Source organism: Synchiropus splendidus, chromosome 3 (assembly GCF_027744825.2).
Source record: "Synchiropus splendidus isolate RoL2022-P1 chromosome 3, RoL_Sspl_1.0, whole genome shotgun sequence".
Classification (NCBI taxonomy): domain Eukaryota; kingdom Metazoa; phylum Chordata; class Actinopteri; order Syngnathiformes; family Callionymidae; genus Synchiropus; species Synchiropus splendidus.
The window spans coordinates 32534274-32550769 of NC_071336.1; the positions used below are offsets into that span (position 1 = coordinate 32534274).

Below are 16496 nucleotides of genomic sequence, written 5' to 3' on the forward strand. Positions count from 1 at the left end.
AGAGGGAACACAGAGATTAGATCGAGGTCCGCTTCTCCTACAAACCCCATCTCCGTCTTTCTAAAATCTGCTCTACGTATTAGAAACATCTGTGTTCCATTTCATCTGTTTAACAATGTCGGCCAGCAATAAATGTGCAGGTCGTACATTTACAAGAGGCTGGTGTTGCCTCAGTTCAGTCAAAAGTCAAGGGCTGTAAATGAATTAAATTTATATGTGTATATATATATATATATATATATATATATATATATATATATATATACATATATATTTGGATGTAGCTGTCACATTACCCACGATGCAGCAGGGTTGTTGGTCTTTTGCCACCAAGGAGGAGATTTTCCCACCTCATTGGTTTGTTCAAAACAACTTGAAAAGTTATGGGCAGTTTAGGATGAACGTTTCAGGACGTGTGTGAAATTCAGTATTGGGAGTCATCCGCATCACCGTCTGGATCTAGGACTTTTTTAAGGATTTCTTTAACATTGGGAGCTTGCGTTGAGGAGGACTGAAGCTGCTTGGCAGAGGTGTGCACTCTCTCAGTGCATGTCTAGTTTAACTTTTCTTGGTCTTCTCCACCATATTCTTCCCAACTTTCATTCAGCTTATCCTTCGATAAGTTGTCTGTGTCTGTGAAGGGTCAGCCAACATCCTCATTGAGACAATTCCAAAGTATTCCAGAACATAATTCCGTGATTTTCCATGACTCCATTCATGAAACATCCCCTGCCAACAACACCTCATGATTTGTCTTTTTGTTTTGTTTTTTTTCTTCAGGACTTTGGATCCATCGCTCCACCTCCTCCTCCCCCACCACCTCCCCCATGTGGACCTCTTCCTCCACCTCCTCCAGATCCATCCTTCCCTCTTCCTCCTCCTCCGCCTCCTTTAAGTGCCAAGAAACCTTCGCCGCCTCTCGGCCCACATCGACACCTGCCCACCAACTTTCCTCCGCCTCCTCCCGCGATGTCGAACCTCCCGTGTCCTCCGCCGCCTCCTCCTCTGGATGACTCTTCAGAGGACCTTCCAGACTTCCTCCCACCGCCTCCTCCTGTTTCTGGTTCCTTCCCGCCTCCTCCACCACCGGTCAAGACGCTCCCACCGGCACCTCCTCGGGCCTCCTTCAGAAGGAAGGATCAACCTCTGCCACCTCCACCACCAGACCCAGGCTTCCTGCCGCCTCCTCCGCCTCCCTCAGCGTTCCCTGGAGGGGATGGATCCCTCCCACCCCCTCCACCACCACCTCCATCTCAGCCAGGCTTCATGGGTTCTGGAGGACCTCCACCTCCTCCGCCACCGCCGCCACCTCCTCCTTCGAATGCCTCAAGACCGTTGCCTATTCCGAGAGCCAGAGGATCAGCGAAGAAGCTTCCTCCTCCTCCACCTAAGAGGACTACTCCATCACTGCATGGCGGAGAAGGAGGAGGAGGTGGTGAGGACTTCATGTCAGAACTGATGCTTGCTATGAGAAAGAAACGAGGCAATAATTAGTCTGAGAACCTTCATGGCTTTACATGACACCTTCATTCTTCACCGACAGCTTCTGAACTTCTGTGTCCGTGGGTGGTCTCTAACAGGAAATCAAGACATTCCCAGGGCAGAGAGAGCATCTGACCACTCTCCACTTCAGCAGCCTCATGTATCAATACTTGCATAGATTCCATACTGAAACTGAACAGGCTCCTTTCTCCATTAGAAACTCCAAATAAATGTTTTGATTTTTTGGACCGGGTCATGAATTTATTTGCTGAAACATGAGATGTTGAGAACTTGACTCTTACTGTCATTTTGTTATGACAATATTTCTCTCAGAATTTTTTATCCTCATTTAAATGTACCAAAAAAACACCACAATAGTGTCCATTTTATGCTTCATTTTGCGTTTCCTTGCTGTGAAGCTTAACCACGTGTGATCAGGTGAGATTTCTGCCATGGAGCACGACCGAATCCATCAGTGCTGGGGACAGAATAAAGATTATTGGGGCGCATTAAGGACCTGTCACGTTCACTCCTTGCTCATGTCGCTCAGTGTGTAATAACATCGATTAACATATGAAATGACATGTTGCATCTCATCGCACCTGAGTGGAAGGGAAACTGGGGAAAAATGTTCTAGTTACAATCTGGAAAATACAGTACCTGAGGAAACCTGGTTCTTGTATTAAAGTGTTCATGTGTCCCTAATGTGCACATCGAGGCACCGCCACTAAGCGCCGCTATTGGACCAACAGCTGCAAAAACAAGCAAAAACTAAACAGCCTCAAGTCAGCGTGAAGCAGCATGTTTCATTGACTTGTTCAAGTTTGATAAATATACAGACTTTGCAGTGGAAAAGTGCACACTGTACGCACCTTTGATAGATGAGGATCCTGGCCGTCTTATTTCTAAGGGAGCCTTCTAGCTCAGCTCAATTCCTTGATCCAAGAACACGACACCAGCCGTCATGTGGATGTTCCCGCTGACCTGAGACTAACTAACCCTGGATGTTTACTCATGTGTGTGTGCTAACTTGGTGGCTGGGATCTACACTTCTAAGAACTATAACTGGATATTGTGTCTTGTCAACTGGACATCTCACTCTGGTGAATATATCATGTGACACCAAACCAAAAATACAGATACAGCGCAACAATATATAATTTAATGTATATATTGACACATTTTCATGTAAATAGTTCCTGAAAAATTAAATAAAACCTGAGCATATTTTACTTTTTGGTTCGGTTTTGTAATTGTTTCACCACAAAAGACGGCCTGTGTATAATGTGTATCGAACAGCACTGTTTTAGTCTTAAAAAAAAAAAAAAGAAAAAAAGGTCAGACACCAAACGTTTGTGAGATGGTCTTCAGCTTTAATGACGGCACAAATTCAGCAAGTTCTCCTGGTTTGGGTGACAGGAGGATCCCACCACGGCTCTCCAGCACAGGGACTCTGGTTTTCCTGAGAATTCTGGCATTGTCACCTGGTCCTTCAGGATACATAGTGACTTAAAGATTTGGCCACATCATGCAGCTGGACTCTAATCCAACAGGAGGCTCCTGTTTGTTGGTTAAACCCAGGTTGCGACACAAATGAGTAGCAGACTTGAGTCAAGCACTGGTGGTTGGCTTTTGTACTGATCATAGATCAGTGGTCCAGATTTTCATCCTCAGCAGGATCTTTGATCTGTGGCCGTTTGCTCAACCAGTTTCAGGGACCTAGAGAAGGTCCTGTGGCTCCGTATGTCCAGTGGGAAGTGCTCCAGGAGTCCTAGACGAGTCCACCATTTTGGTTCCAAGATGAGAGTCAGAATCTAGTCCTCATTTCCAGTCATAACTTGGACTTGTTTCCGATAAGGATTTTATCACTCTGTTTTGCAGACGATGGTGCGGCTGTTTCCTTGGGGCTGAGATTAAGGCCCACTTTTCTGAGTAAGACACCATGACTCTCATCTCAATGTCCAGTCCGAGACGAGATCCTCCCCAGATCTGGTATCCGGGGTTCTTATCCACGGGTGAGAGAAGGACTGAGTGTGATGAGCAGCGGTCATGAGGGTTCTGTATCGAAGACAGAGCTGAGCCAAAAGACAAAACCTTCCATTTAGCGGTTGATTCCGATTCCTCTCGCCTGTGGTCACGAGCGAAAGAATCTAGGCAAGATGGCCGACCTCTATCCACCCCAGAATAGTAGGCTGCGACTCAACCTCAGATAAAGCAAAGTCATTTTGGTCCTCAGATAGTGTGCAGTGATATTTGATATTATTACTGTAAAATGATCGGAGTAGCTTCAGAATAACCACCTGGGACCAACATGGCAACATGATTATTGACTCGTGAAAACAGAAGGAGCAGGGCCACTGATAAAGACACGCTGTTCTTCGCTCATAATAAAATGAGAGAGAGAAGCTGAGAGCCAACGGAACACCAGCTGGTTTTAAACAAAACCAAGTCCAGCTAAAAATATAACAACACATTTGTCGAACACTCTGGTTGCTATAAACAAGACACACACAAAAATAAGAAACAAAAAACAATGCAGTGTTTATTCTTATCGCCTCTGGGATTCCCTTAAGAAGAACAGCTGACCTTAAGCTTCTTTGACCACGATGGGGGCCTGGCCGCGTACCCCGCCTCCTCTGCGGATCCTTGTGTGAGGAAGGGCGACGACAGGACGTGATGCAGCACCGCCACCTAGTGTTGGAGACAGTGAAGCGCGAGTGTCAGTGTTGCTGTGAAGGGTACAAGAGCTGTGGGGGTGGGATTCTGCCACGGACCTCCGAGAAATCACTCATCTCAGCTTTCTTTATCGCCGACTCGGCCATCCAGTTCCGCAGCACGTACCGAGGATTCACACCTGCGAGTTCAGATCTTCACATAGGAAGTGCCAACGCCTCCACTTCACCCTTACTTCTCATCCGCTGTCGTCGTTTCACATCGGTATCTGTCGGTTGTCTGGAGGGGGAAAATACATCTTGTAGTAATGTAGATGATTCCACCCACCAAGTTCGAGTGACTCGGCTTAGTTCTGACCTGCTGAGTCGGCGCAAATACAAGTCCAGCCAGTCGGAGAAGCGCGGGTGCGACGACAAGTCCTGCAGAGCCCAGCTCTGGGCAGAAGTACATGACATCACATTTGCCTCAGAAGATATTAAGCAAGAGCCACAGCATGTTGACAGGAAAAACCATGTATTTGCCCATAGATAACAACCACCTCAGCAAAGTCCCTGTTGTGAAGCTGCTGCACTGTGACTTCACTCAGCTGCCTGAACGTCATGGTGAAGTCCGACTTGGTCTCTTCCATCACCTGGAGAATCAAGCCAGAGTTTAGATCAAGCTGAGGGTCTAAAGTGCCTGGGAGGGGGACGCTGAGCCGCGACACACCTTCAGCAGGAAGGCAATGACATGTCCATCCTCCTCCATCTCTCCCTGGAGTCCCAGCTTTGCTGTGAACAACTGGTGGATCCTAACACAGACGCAGGACCGTGACAAGTCAGTTATTACAGCAGCGACACAGACCCAAGAGACGCTCACCTCGCCTGGTAAATATCACTGAAAGCCTTCAACGCTTTTCCAGCCCTGAAAAACAAAGTCATGTTACTGTCTTCCTTCCATTCACATGAACACTACAGAGACGGATTATTAAAGATTATTATTATTATAAGGTTTAACTAGTGAAGAGAAGATGCGGCATCATGAAACAGCGTCCTAATTTTCAGCGGCCACTAGATGGCGCTCTTGGTTTAGAAATGATGTGAGGTTTCACTGAATTAGTTGTTCCAAGTCCAAACACTTGACAGCAGACAGCGCCATCTGGTGGCCTCTGAAAATCAGGACCCTGTTTCATGAAACCTCACCGACCCATCACTATGTTTAACCCAAGTCATGCACTTTTCTTGACAGACAAAAGCTTGCATTTAGGCACTTTGGAGATAATTCTAAACTTTGAACACAGCAGAGTCCAATTACTGTGTCATATCAGAAATTTTCTTCATCAAATTCTACTGCTCCATTTTTTTAATCAATTATAAAAAACAATGATAACAATGTAAAAATCTCAATCATTATTAAAATACCTGCATTTTATTTGATAGTTTTTTTTTCAAATTAGAACAATTACTGATGTTCCATTTTTCTTAGTAATGTGCCTAATCAACACAACAACATATTAACTTCTTTAGAGACCAAGCCCGACCCGATCAACTTCATTAAAGTGATGAGGGTTTAGAGCCACAGTTCCATTGAGCAAGCCGGGTTCCTCACAGTATCTGCTGCTCTCTGGTCAGCATGTGGCTGACGGCCTGCAGAAGCTTCTCCAAGTTGAAGAGTCCCACGCCGGCCTGAGCTCCGATCTTGTATCTGCCCTCGTCATCGGACGTGTTCGGCACAAAATCTGGATGCATTGATCCCAACACATGAGGCGGACTCTGGGAGGCGTTTCCGAGCAGCTGCGCGGCCCTCACCGGGATCGTATTCCTCCATGAAGCCGAACGGGCCGTAGTCAATTGTGATGGATAGGAGACTGAAGTTGTCGGTGTTGCAGACCCCTGCAGAGACCCAACACCAGAATCATGAGGGTTCAAAGGTTACCTGGTCCGATACCGAGCGGAGTATGAGTCATCACCGTGAGCAAAGCCGAGCGACATCCACTGCGCGATCAGATGAGCCGTCTGGTTTACGACTACAGAATAAAACACCTGAGGAAGGAAAAACACTGAGCACCACTTCCAACCCAGGATTTACCAAAGTAAATATGAACAACTTACTAAATATTTATCTGGATCTTCGGCGTCAATGAGGGGAAAATGCTCAACTATCACGAAATCAACAAGTTTCCTGCAATTAACAGGAAAAACATCGTCTCCAACAGTTCATTCAAGTCCTGATGACACCATCTCACCTGAGAAGATCAATCTCTCCACTCTGAGCCAGGATCTCCAAGGAGCCGAAGCGAAACCAGGACTTTGCTAAGCGGAGGACGACGGCTCCTGAAAGTTAGAGGCAATATATGTGATGTATGAGTGAATGTGTCATTCGTGCAACTGTGCGTCTGCACACAAAAGACACACATGCTCAACTTATTCTCTGAAAGACAACCACAGTATAACAAGAGTGAGTCACATCAGGCAAGAAAGGACACGGCTGAGTGGAACAGTTGGTCAATGGCTGACTATGTTACAGCATCACAGCATGAGGAAACTCTTCAAACTTCCTCCCTCATACATGACACACCGCTCACACAAGCTTCAGTCATCCTACCCTTTTCAGTCTTCACTCTGCCGTCGTAGAACTGGTCCCTGAGGACGGGCTCCTCGCTGACAACAAGACTACAACAGCACACGTTCAATTAAAACTGTTCATCCCACACACATATGTCCATTAACAAACCAGTGAGTCACATGTGTCTGGGCAGTGTATTAACCAGTTATTACTAGCACTACAATTACTAATTATTAACGGTGTGTTTATTAGCTGTGTATTCCATGGTAATTACAGTTTTGCAGTGTTTTATTTTACAGTTTTCCTGCCTAAATGTAGCTTAATGTTTTTACTTCTAAGCGACTTGTCGGCAGCACAACATTTCTGAAAGCTCCACTCACTAGTGAGAGGAAGGACAAGTGACTGTGCAGCGGGGACTCACCTGGCCGCCCTGCTGGTGGGGACACCGAGGAAGTGCATGGCTTCGCTGCACAAGAACTCCCTGACAGAAGAGCGGATCACAGCTCGACCATCTCCAGACCTGCAGCAGCCCAGAGAGACATCACGCGCAAAGTTCAGATCTTCACTTTTTGCCTGACCGTACTGTCTTGAAATGGTTTTAGCAATACTTAGTGAGGGGTAGATGAGGTTTCATGACACTGTATTGAAGGTTGGATGAGGTTTCATGAAACAGTGTCCTGATTTACAGAGGCCACCTGATGGCGCTGTCTGCTGTAAAATGTTTGGACATGAACAACTCATTCACGCTGTTTCATCGGCCCTGCAACACTGTTTCACTGCTGGTGTTTCTATTATGTTGTGTTATGTGTTGCCTATTGTGTTTGCTGCGGGCGTCTGCAAGAGTAGCTGCTACTTTGGAGGCAGCTAATCCTATGAGCAAATACAGTTAATACAAAGTAAGGTTTCGTCGTTTATGACACCAGTAAAAACAGTGCAGCTGCACATTTATTGGCGAAATGTTGACGGTACAAGAGTGAAAATGTGGAACTCACTGACAAAGAAAATGAAAACTTGCACAACCTGGTTTTCAAGAAAATGTATCTGACACAGACCTTTACTCTAAACCAACCTAAAACCCAATTATATTAACCTAACTATTTTGCAGTTTTAGCCCTCAAAATGAGGCTTGACAAAGGAGGACCGGCCAAAACGGCCTCACTCTGTTGATTAAAAACTCATACAGGTTCTCACAAGGCAGAAGTACAAGTACACACATGTTTGTTTTACTATCTTTGCGAGGGCCTCTCATTACCATCATGCTTTCCCCAGCCTCTCATCCTTAACTTAACCACCTAAGACAACCCAAAAACTAATGGCCTTAACCTTAAACTATGAAACAAACTTACACCCAATTATAATAAACTTGTTTTACTGATGTTTTGACCCACTAGACCTTGTCAAAATGTCCTCACTAAATGTCAGCATTAAGCCAAATGTTCTCACAAGAAGAAGACTTTCACTGCCTAAACTGCAAAGACAGAAATTGAACATGATGTAAAGTGTAAAGACAGAAACAAAACAGCCACCACACCTTGAATATGGAGTTTTCCCAGAGCCTTTCAGTTGTAGCTCCCACACTTCCCCCTTCCTAAAGATGAAATAAAACATTAGGACAGGTTCTCTGGGGTCTGCAGCACTGTTTAAAGAAAGTTGCCCCAATTGAACACCACACACCATATGAAGGTAAGTAACTCAAAGGTTTGGAATAATACTCATCCAAAATATACTCCTACCTGTTGCTGTACTGACCAAGGAAATGTGCTCTTCCGTCGCCAAGCTGACCGGCCCAGTAGCCAAACTATTAAAGAGTGAGGGAACAACGGATGTGGTTTTCAGATTTTACAATAGGCCGATTTATAACTATTTTAGCCGCCAAACAAAATCTCACGCAAGACACTTAAAAACACAGGCGTATTGAAACAATGTGGAAACATAATGGAAAACACAACGCAGCACCATGGAGGAGGAGATGAACAGGACGGTTTTCTGCGTGTTATTCTCTGGAAAATTCCTTTGCTCACTGTACTCAAGTCCCACATTGCAGCAGGACATAGGATGAGATGGGCCACGTGAGGACGGCTTGGATTGGACACAGATTTACTTCTCATGATTAAAAACGAGTGTTTTTGCAGTCTCCAATTCAGTAATTTTTTTTTTTTTGGATTGTGTAAACAACTACATAAAGCAAAAAAGCAAATGGCAACTTGCATCAGCAACTTCTGAAGCACTTGAGCAAAAAGGAGTTGGAAGAAGCACATTTATCTAGTCCTACCACTTTAAATCCACTTGGTCGACTCAAATTATTTTGATTGCATGCAAAAAGAAACATCCCACCTGATGGCCACCATATCTGTGTGCCAAGGGTTCAGATCCTCGTGGAAGTTTGCTACCACTGACAAAGCTGAGAAAATCCTCAGAGTGGGTGACGTTCATGTCCAAATCCAGGATCTGTTCAACGGCATCCTGTTGGGAGCGAAGAAGACAGTGAATGCGGCTGACAGAGTCGTTCGTAGTGGCACCCACCTGAGAAACCGCAGCCAGCCTCACAGGACCTCTCAGCGGGGTCGGAGTGGACCGAGAGAAAATACAGTTCTTCACAATTCGCACAAAGTTCCTATCAATGGCATCAAGCGGGAAGGCATCTGCAGGAATTACAGTATCACCATCAAGGTCACTGAGAAAACGTGTCACTTCAGCGTTACCGATGAGCTTCTCGCAGGAGACTCGGAAGTTCTCCAGGTTCTGTATGAGTTTCTCAGCACTTGCGTTCCATCTAGATTTTCTAGTGTCAAGTGTCGTCAGGAGCGCAGTGAGCTTCAGAGGCGCTCTGGCAAACGTCAAAAGCATCTGACCATGTCTGGGCCACAAAAACAAAGACTAAAAGTAGGTGGACTTTTGTCATTGTGAAAGTTATTCACTAACTGATATAAGACGATTTTTAAGATGCATTATCACAGTACATGTTTTATTTATCAAAAACCTCATGCAGGTATATCAGTTATTTTTCTTACTTGTTGTTTAATCTAGTTTTTTCCCCCATGGATATTATGGTCTATCATTGTAGTTTAAGTTGTACTACCACATTGGTACAATACTTTCAGAGCAAAACCGAATGTTTGTGAACGAAAAGTGATAATGTATATTTATGAAAAGAGAAGTTATTGGGCTTTCTATTTTCGTGTTTTGAATCCAGAAAGATAACATTAAATCACTAGAGGTGAATGAAGATGAATACACACATGTATAAGGGGAAACTTGAATTTAAATGGGTTAGAGACGTTGTGAAGGGAATGCGTGTTATGCAGAACAGGCCAAGGATATACCAACTACCAAAGAACTATTGTACATGTTTTGGAGAGACGCAAACATTCGCTGGTTTAACTGCGTAACGACTAGACCTACCTAGCGTAACTTAAAGCTAAAGCTAATGCTACTTTAAGTCATTCCAGATGGACTTCACCAAGATAAACAAGATGCAAGAGTACGTATATCGGTCACAGACAGACTCCAGAAACATTAAATGTATAGTAATTTCTGGACTACAGTGAGCGGTTAGCATTAGCACGAACGAACTAGACACTAAAACAGTGGCGATACCGTCGCTTCTCTGAACTTCCTGTCTGCTGTCACGATGTTGTGTGACGTCACCCAACGCCGCCCGACGCCTGTGTTCCGGTTCCGGCCGAATATATAACCGGTCCCGGCGCATGTTCTCGGGGAACATGGCGGGCCCGTGTTGGAGGCAGTGCCGGCGGTGGAGAGCCAACTCTCCGAGCCTTAGTTTACTTGAAAATGCGTGGCATTGCAGCGGGAGGTCCGTGTCGAACTCAGCGTCCACGCGCGGCCGCTTGTCGTGGAGCACCAGGCCGGCGAACGAGGTGAGTTTCCCGGGGAAGGGAAGGACTGTGACGCCCAGGAAGGTCATTCATAGTGGGGCAGCTGTCAAGAGGAGCGCACGTTGGTTTGACTGGAAAACCAATAGAAAAAGTAAAGACGTCCCGTGCGAGCCGTGGTGTTGTGCTTTCCTCCAGTTTAAACGGTTAATTTAATTTGAAATCAGATGGCGAGAGTGACACGGAGAGCTGGGGTCAGGAGCCGATGACATTTCAGACTCACTGCAAGTCAAACACACGTCCACCTTCCTGACTGGTCCGACACTTGATATTCAGTCGTGGAAACAGTCAGTTCAGCGTCAAAACTGAGACCATTCGCTTCACACGCCATTGATTCATCTACAAATCTTTACACGAATCGTCCATTAAATCACAGAAACTCAGTGGGATCTACTGTCACCTTCAAGTATTGAGTTCTCTCACTCGGTCGTTTAAAGTTTACTATTCAAAAAAGTAAATTCTCTTCAGAGAGTAACCAAGGTGGAAAAGCAACTACACACTAAAAGTACCATAAAGGTGATCACATGCCATCATTCGGTTTAATTATTAAATAAAAAAACGTGAGTAATTTCACTTGTGCAATGCAGAAGTAACAGCAGGTCAACTTTAGTTTAGTTTATTTCATCTTTTGATAGGTTTTGTTTCTGTAACTACTGTTGTTATTATTACTTTACTACTACCAATAATAATAACAACATAATAAACAGACACACTTTATAGTTTATAGGAGTGTATTTTATTCCAGGTAATATTTTATATATTGTATATTTTATTGTCTTATCTATCTCATTTTTTTCTTGCCTATCTTTATGCTACATTTCCACGAGTTGTATTTTGTCTTATCTGGTATAGCCCTTATTTGTCTTTTAAAAACAGATGATAGAAATGTTCATTTCTCTCTGTCAGATTAACAAACCATCCATCCAACTAATAAAAACTATTGTCTCGCTCAGGTGTCTCCGTCAAAGCGACCGTCTCATACAAGCCTCAGAACGATCAACTTTACCTCAACACGGTGAGCGAACCTTTGGGGTATCAGTCTGACATCGTGTGTATTTACCATCCTGCCCTCCGCAGGTCATTTTAAGCATCATATGTTCAGGGGAAAAATGCAATGAATAAACCATGAAAGGTGTTAAAATGTCACCGCGTGTCTCCTGTGTGTCCCCCCTCTCAGGCACAGCACGAGGTTGCTGGTTCCAGCGCTACAGTCCTGCAGCTGCCGAAAGACGCACAGCGACGCCAAGCTGACAGACCCGTTTACTTTAGCGCAGAAAGACTTAACAAGTTTATATGACGACATTAAAAAGGTGGGTGGTTACACACTTTTGTAATGTTCTTTGACCCCAGTGACTGATGTCATAATCTTAGAGAGAATCACTCACAATTGGGTCTTTTGAACCTGATAAAATGAAAACTACACATCAAAAAGTCGCCTGTTATCATGGTAAAGGAACCTAGCTGCGACTTGAGGTGTTAGAAAATATCACTATACACCATATTGCATCGATATTTTTCGCTGAAATATCGCGATACTTGATTGTGTGATATTGTCTTCATATTTTAAGTTGGCTGTACTGATATGTTAAACATTTTCATTCTGTAAACTGGTGATTCATTCTTTTGCCCTGTGAAATTTAACTGAAAGTCTGACTGGACTGAGTTTATTGCTGTACATTTGTTTTCATGTGCATGATACTGTACTGCATTATCAGATTTTCCCCGTTAAAGTGAAGGCTGTTGTTAACAAATGTGACATTATATTGCTGCGCTTCAACATATCGCAGTGTATCGTATCGCCCCTCCCTGTATTGAGATACGTTTCGCAAGTTTCCTGCCAATACACAGCGCAGGATGACAACAATGTGTTTCCTTGAAAAGTGGTGAAATGATTCAGTTCAGCAACACTCATAAAAAATATTTAACTCTGCTGAAGGAAGCCGGGAGCAGGGAACTACTTACAGCCGTTTCCCACCGGCACGTGGCTCTGTGCTGATTCTTGTAGTTTTGAACCGGCCGTCTTCTTCAGACAGGAGCAGAAGTGGTTTGGAACCTGAAAAGTTGGTTCAGGGTCACGAGCCGTGACATCCTTGGTGGGAGTGTCGTATTCTCTGTTTACAAAATGAGAAGGTAGTCGAGGAAGTGACATTAGATTAAATGAAATTTGTGCTTTGTTTGCTGCGGCGCGAGACAGCAGCATGGACTCTGACAACACTCTCATGTCTGGAAAACATCATCCTTCATCCTACACACCGGATGCGTCTGACTTAATGGCCTTCCATGTCTCTTCATCATCAAGAGTTGTCACTTGCTTGACTGTCGGATGAAAACAAATAGTCTCCGACTGTTGGAGTGACCCGTCATTTTGCCGGTGTGTTGTTTACTTCCGCCTGAGTGACACTTAAGCTCTTCCTACTTTTGTTTACTGGTTCACTAGAAAGCACAGAGGCATCGATGTGAATGGCCTCCTTGTCATCGTTTGTGCCCAAAAATCAATCTGTTTTTGAGTCATCTCAAACTTGGAAAAGTTATTTCATTGCTGTCTGAAATGGACAAACCCATCGCTCAGAACAGTGAGCGTTGGGTTGTCCGTTGTAGTTTATAAATCATGTGACTCAGTGGAATCCTTATGTCACCAGCGCTTTGGAAAGTGAACAGATCTATGGAAAGCTTCGAGGTAGCTGCGGTGTTCCTGTAAAGTGGCTGTCGGTCAAGCTGTCACGCCTCCTGACATTTCAGCATCAATTCACCTGTGTGAACTGTGGGAGGAAAAACACACACCAGCACAAACTCACTCCAAGAGTTGCCTCGAGCTGGATTCAAACCCATGACCTTAATATTTAATCAAATCGTGTGACCCAGTCGAGTTATTTAGTCAAGTCTCCAGGGGATTGAGCTGGTGGAACCGACTCTAACAAACTCCCTGTGCACCCAGTCTGAACTTTTTGTCCGCCTTCACAGGAACTTTTTGTGTCCAAAGAGGAGCTCAAGTATCTGTGCGACTACTACTTTGATGGCAAAGGAAAAGCCATCCGACCCATGATCGTGGTTCTGATGGCCCGAGCGCTCAACATCCACAGCAACAGATCCGGGTGAGTGTGCTTCCTGGACGCTCCCTTCTCATTGAAACATGCTCGCTACAATTGTGGCGCCTGAAGTAGAAAAGACAAGTGACTGTCCATAAATACAACGGTGAATGCCTAACCACAAAACAGGACACAAGTATCTTTAAACACAACAGGCTGAACACCACAACCAAGACAGAAGGAGGCTTGCTCACACAACACACACCTCGAGCAAATGCCGGTACAGTGCCTGAAACAAACACAATGTCCAAGGTAACAACTTCGACTTTCCAAGGTAAAAGGCTAAAATGCAACAAAAACAAACTAATTTCAACACGACAGCAGAAGCTATCAAAAACACAGCAGCAAAATACAAAGCCTGATCCAAACAAAAGTACCAAATACGAAGCAAACACAGCGCCACAGTGAAAAAGTGAAGTAATAACTAGACAAAAACACAAAATCAAAAGTATACAGTAATAGCCTTAGTAAGAAGAAAACACAAACCTATTAAAATGCTTCAGTGTTGCTGAACAAAAACACCTGAAGACACACAAATCCATTCCTATCTTTGTGGGGACTCACCTTAAACCATCCTAAACAAATGGAATCAAATTGAGGCTTACATTTGTGTGGTCTGGCAAAAGATGCACACACACGCACACAGATGTTTGTATTGCTATCATTTTGGGACATTGCGGGGTTTCTCATGGCCATAACCCTTTCCCCAGCTTCTCCCCCTAAACCCAGCCTTCTAAAACACATGGCTCACCTGAACCAGGACTCTGAAACACAGTTATAATGACCCAGTTATTTTGAAGTCTTCATCCTCAAATTGAGGCTTAACCTCATGACGTCCAGCCGAATGTCCCCACAAAGTCATTCGGTCCTCACAAGAATAGTCTTTTGTCAAGAATTAGTTCCCGCAAAGTAGGATAAACAAGCCCACGCACGCACAGCATTATCCCAACTCAACAACAACACAACACCTGACACAAAAACATGGTGCTCAAAGCATGGTTTGGGTCAATCACAAGTGTGTTTCCTGGAGCTGGTGACCTTTGAACCTTGGTCATAATTGTTCAGGGCAATAAAACTTACCTCTCCTGCAGTGATCTGTTGCCGGGTCAGAGGGCGATCGCTATGATCTCAGAGATGATCCACACCGCCAGCCTGGTGCACGACGACGTCATCGACGGGTCTAACAAGAGACGGGGGAAGAGGACCATCAATGAAGTTTGGGGAGAGAGGAAGGTGCGCCCCCTGGTGGCAGGACTCCAGGCTGCAGCTCACGCTCCATGTCTCTCACAGGCCATCCTCGCCGGAGACTTCATCCTGTCGGCCGCCTCCGTGGCGCTGGCTCGCATCGGGAACATCACGGTGGTCAAGGTCCTGTCTCAGGTGGTGGAAGACCTGGTGCGAGGTGAGACCACTGTCTTCACATGTCCACGCGTGCTCCGTCTGACGACCGCTGTGGTTCCCCTCAGGTGAGTTCATGCAGCTGGGCGCCAAGGAAAACGAGAACGAGCGCTTCAAACATTACCTGGAGAAGACCTTCAAGAAGACGGCCAGTCTGATCGCCAACAGTTGTAAAGCAGTATGTACGTTCTGTCTCCGCAGCAGTTCAGCCGGACGGAGGAACGTCTCGGCGCCGCTCCGTCCATCTGCTTGTTGACCGCTCTGTCCGTCTGTCTCGCTCAAGGTGTCCATCCTGGTCAACTCTGATCCCGAGGTGCACGAGATCGCCTTTCAGTACGGGAGGAACGTCGGCATCGCCTTCCAGGTGAGCTCCCGGGACACGAGTCGCTGCCGAGCCACCGGGGTCTGCACCTTCACCCATCGTGTGGTTCTCATCTGCAGCTGGTGGACGACGTGCTGGACTTCACCACCGGAGCCAGTCAGCTGGGCAAGCCGGCGGCAGCAGACCTCAAGCTGGGCTTAGCCACCGGGCCGGTTCTCTTCGCTTGTCAGCAGGTGAGGCAGCGGTGCCGGCGGCAGTGCCAATTGGAGCTGGGCTTGTTCTCAGACTCTTCCTGTGTTTCAGTTCCCTGAGCTCCACGCGATGATCATGAGGCGCTTCAGCTCCAAGGGAGATGTGGACCGAGCCTGGCAGTACGTCCTGCAGGTACATGCCACTTTGGTCTCCTCGGGTTTGTGAGCACCTTCTGAGCGGCGTGTGGTTGCAGAGTGATGGCGTGCAGCAGACCAGCTACCTGGCGCAGCGCTACTGCCAGGAGGCCATCAGACAGATCAGTCGCCTGCGGCCGTCGGCGGAGAGAGACGCCCTCATCAGGCTGACCGAGATGGTGCTGACCAGAGACAAGTGACCTCGGCCGCGACCTTCTCTTCAGGCAGCTACCTGCGCAGGGCGACCCCTGCTGTCGGGCGCGAGAAATGCAGCCGCCCTGGACTGGACTGCTTTCACCCCCAGAGCGATATTTATAATCAGAACAGGAGGAATCACGAATGAAAGAATCTCAGTACTGTAACTGTCACGGCGACGTCTGTAACCTTGTACTCGCCGAGTCTTTTATTTCACGTGTGTGTCGTCTGTCTGCATCCGTCCACACCGTCACAAGCCAAACTGTCTTCATGGACAACGCTCAACAGCCTTAACGTCTGCAACCACTCGGCTCAATAAACCCAGTTTTTTTATTCTAATCCTCTGCTGTGTACATTTATCCCCAATAAAGGTGAGGACAATAGAGCCAGTCAGTACAGTCGGGACGTGTCCTGGATGGAGGAGCATGGGAGGAACCCTTGGTCCAGACTCGTGAAACTATAACCCTCAGTTGACCTCTGTCAAACCTCAACAAAGAGAGGGAGTGGAGGTTTTTAG

At 45.9% G+C, this 16496-nt stretch overlaps 3 protein-coding genes across 10 annotated transcripts in view; 2 read left to right on the forward strand and 1 right to left on the reverse strand.

The window, feature by feature from the left end:
• apbb1ip (amyloid beta (A4) precursor protein-binding, family B, member 1 interacting protein) overlaps positions 1–2901 on the forward strand; it is a 25753-nt gene extending 22852 nt beyond the window's left edge. Inside the window, exon 14 of the mRNA XM_053859249.1 lies at positions 781–2901. Within this exon, the coding sequence (XP_053715224.1) occupies positions 781–1494 (714 nt within the window). The 3' untranslated portion in view covers positions 1495–2901. The remainder of the gene's footprint in view (positions 1–780) is intronic.
• Positions 1–10316, reverse strand: part of LOC128755550 (protein adenylyltransferase SelO-like) — a 13511-nt gene extending 3195 nt beyond the window's left edge. For 3 of the 7 annotated variants that reach the window (XR_008414146.1, XR_008414147.1, XM_053859251.1), the window contains exons 1-19: positions 9402–10316; positions 9223–9341; positions 9034–9162; positions 8433–8497; positions 8231–8287; positions 7121–7219; positions 6739–6806; positions 6380–6467; positions 6246–6315; positions 6104–6176; positions 5943–6026; positions 5743–5872; positions 5014–5058; positions 4864–4945; positions 4694–4786; positions 4513–4589; positions 4391–4434; positions 4257–4336; positions 4069–4173 (exon numbers count right to left, since the gene is read on the reverse strand). Coding sequence is in view for 3 of the 7 variants with exons in the window: in XM_053859251.1 (XP_053715226.1) it covers positions 4069–4173; positions 4257–4336; positions 4391–4434; positions 4513–4589; positions 4694–4786; positions 4864–4945; positions 5014–5058; positions 5743–5872; positions 5943–6026; positions 6104–6176; positions 6246–6315; positions 6380–6467; positions 6739–6806; positions 7121–7219; positions 8231–8287; positions 8433–8497; positions 9034–9162; positions 9223–9341; positions 9402–9546 (1653 nt within the window). In the remaining 4 variants the exon portion in view is untranslated. The other 4 variants (XR_008414145.1, XR_008414144.1, XM_053859250.1 and 1 more) reach the window with 4 other exon arrangements.
• A 58-nt stretch (positions 10317–10374) lies between these two features.
• Positions 10375–16427, forward strand: pdss1 (prenyl (decaprenyl) diphosphate synthase, subunit 1). Of its 2 annotated transcripts, XM_053859266.1 has the most exons (11): positions 10375–10577; positions 11546–11607; positions 11770–11902; positions 13554–13684; positions 14770–14911; positions 14969–15080; positions 15145–15254; positions 15360–15440; positions 15518–15631; positions 15702–15782; positions 15844–16427. In XM_053859266.1, exons 1-11 carry the CDS (start codon positions 10407–10409, stop codon positions 15982–15984), a joined length of 1278 nt encoding a protein of 425 aa, XP_053715241.1. In that variant the 5' UTR covers positions 10375–10406; the 3' UTR covers positions 15985–16427. The 2 variants fall into 2 exon arrangements, with proteins under 2 accessions (XP_053715241.1, XP_053715239.1); XM_053859264.1 differs by having other exon boundaries at positions 14770–15080.
• Positions 16428–16496: the final 69 nt, after the last annotated feature.

What these genes read in the sequence shown, in the direction of transcription:
- pdss1 (XM_053859264.1), top strand. Translation starts at nt 10,407, where the DNA reads ATGTTCTCGGGGAACATGGCGGGCCCGTGTTGGAGGCAGTGCCGGCGG. An exon ending in TATATGACGACATTAAAAAG is followed by an intron (nt 11,903 to 13,553) that starts GTGGGTGGTTAC and finishes CCGCCTTCACAG; the next exon opens with GAACTTTTTGTGTCCAAAGA. An exon ending in GGTGGAAGACCTGGTGCGAG is followed by an intron (nt 15,081 to 15,144) that starts GTGAGACCACTG and finishes GGTTCCCCTCAG; the next exon opens with GTGAGTTCATGCAGCTGGGC.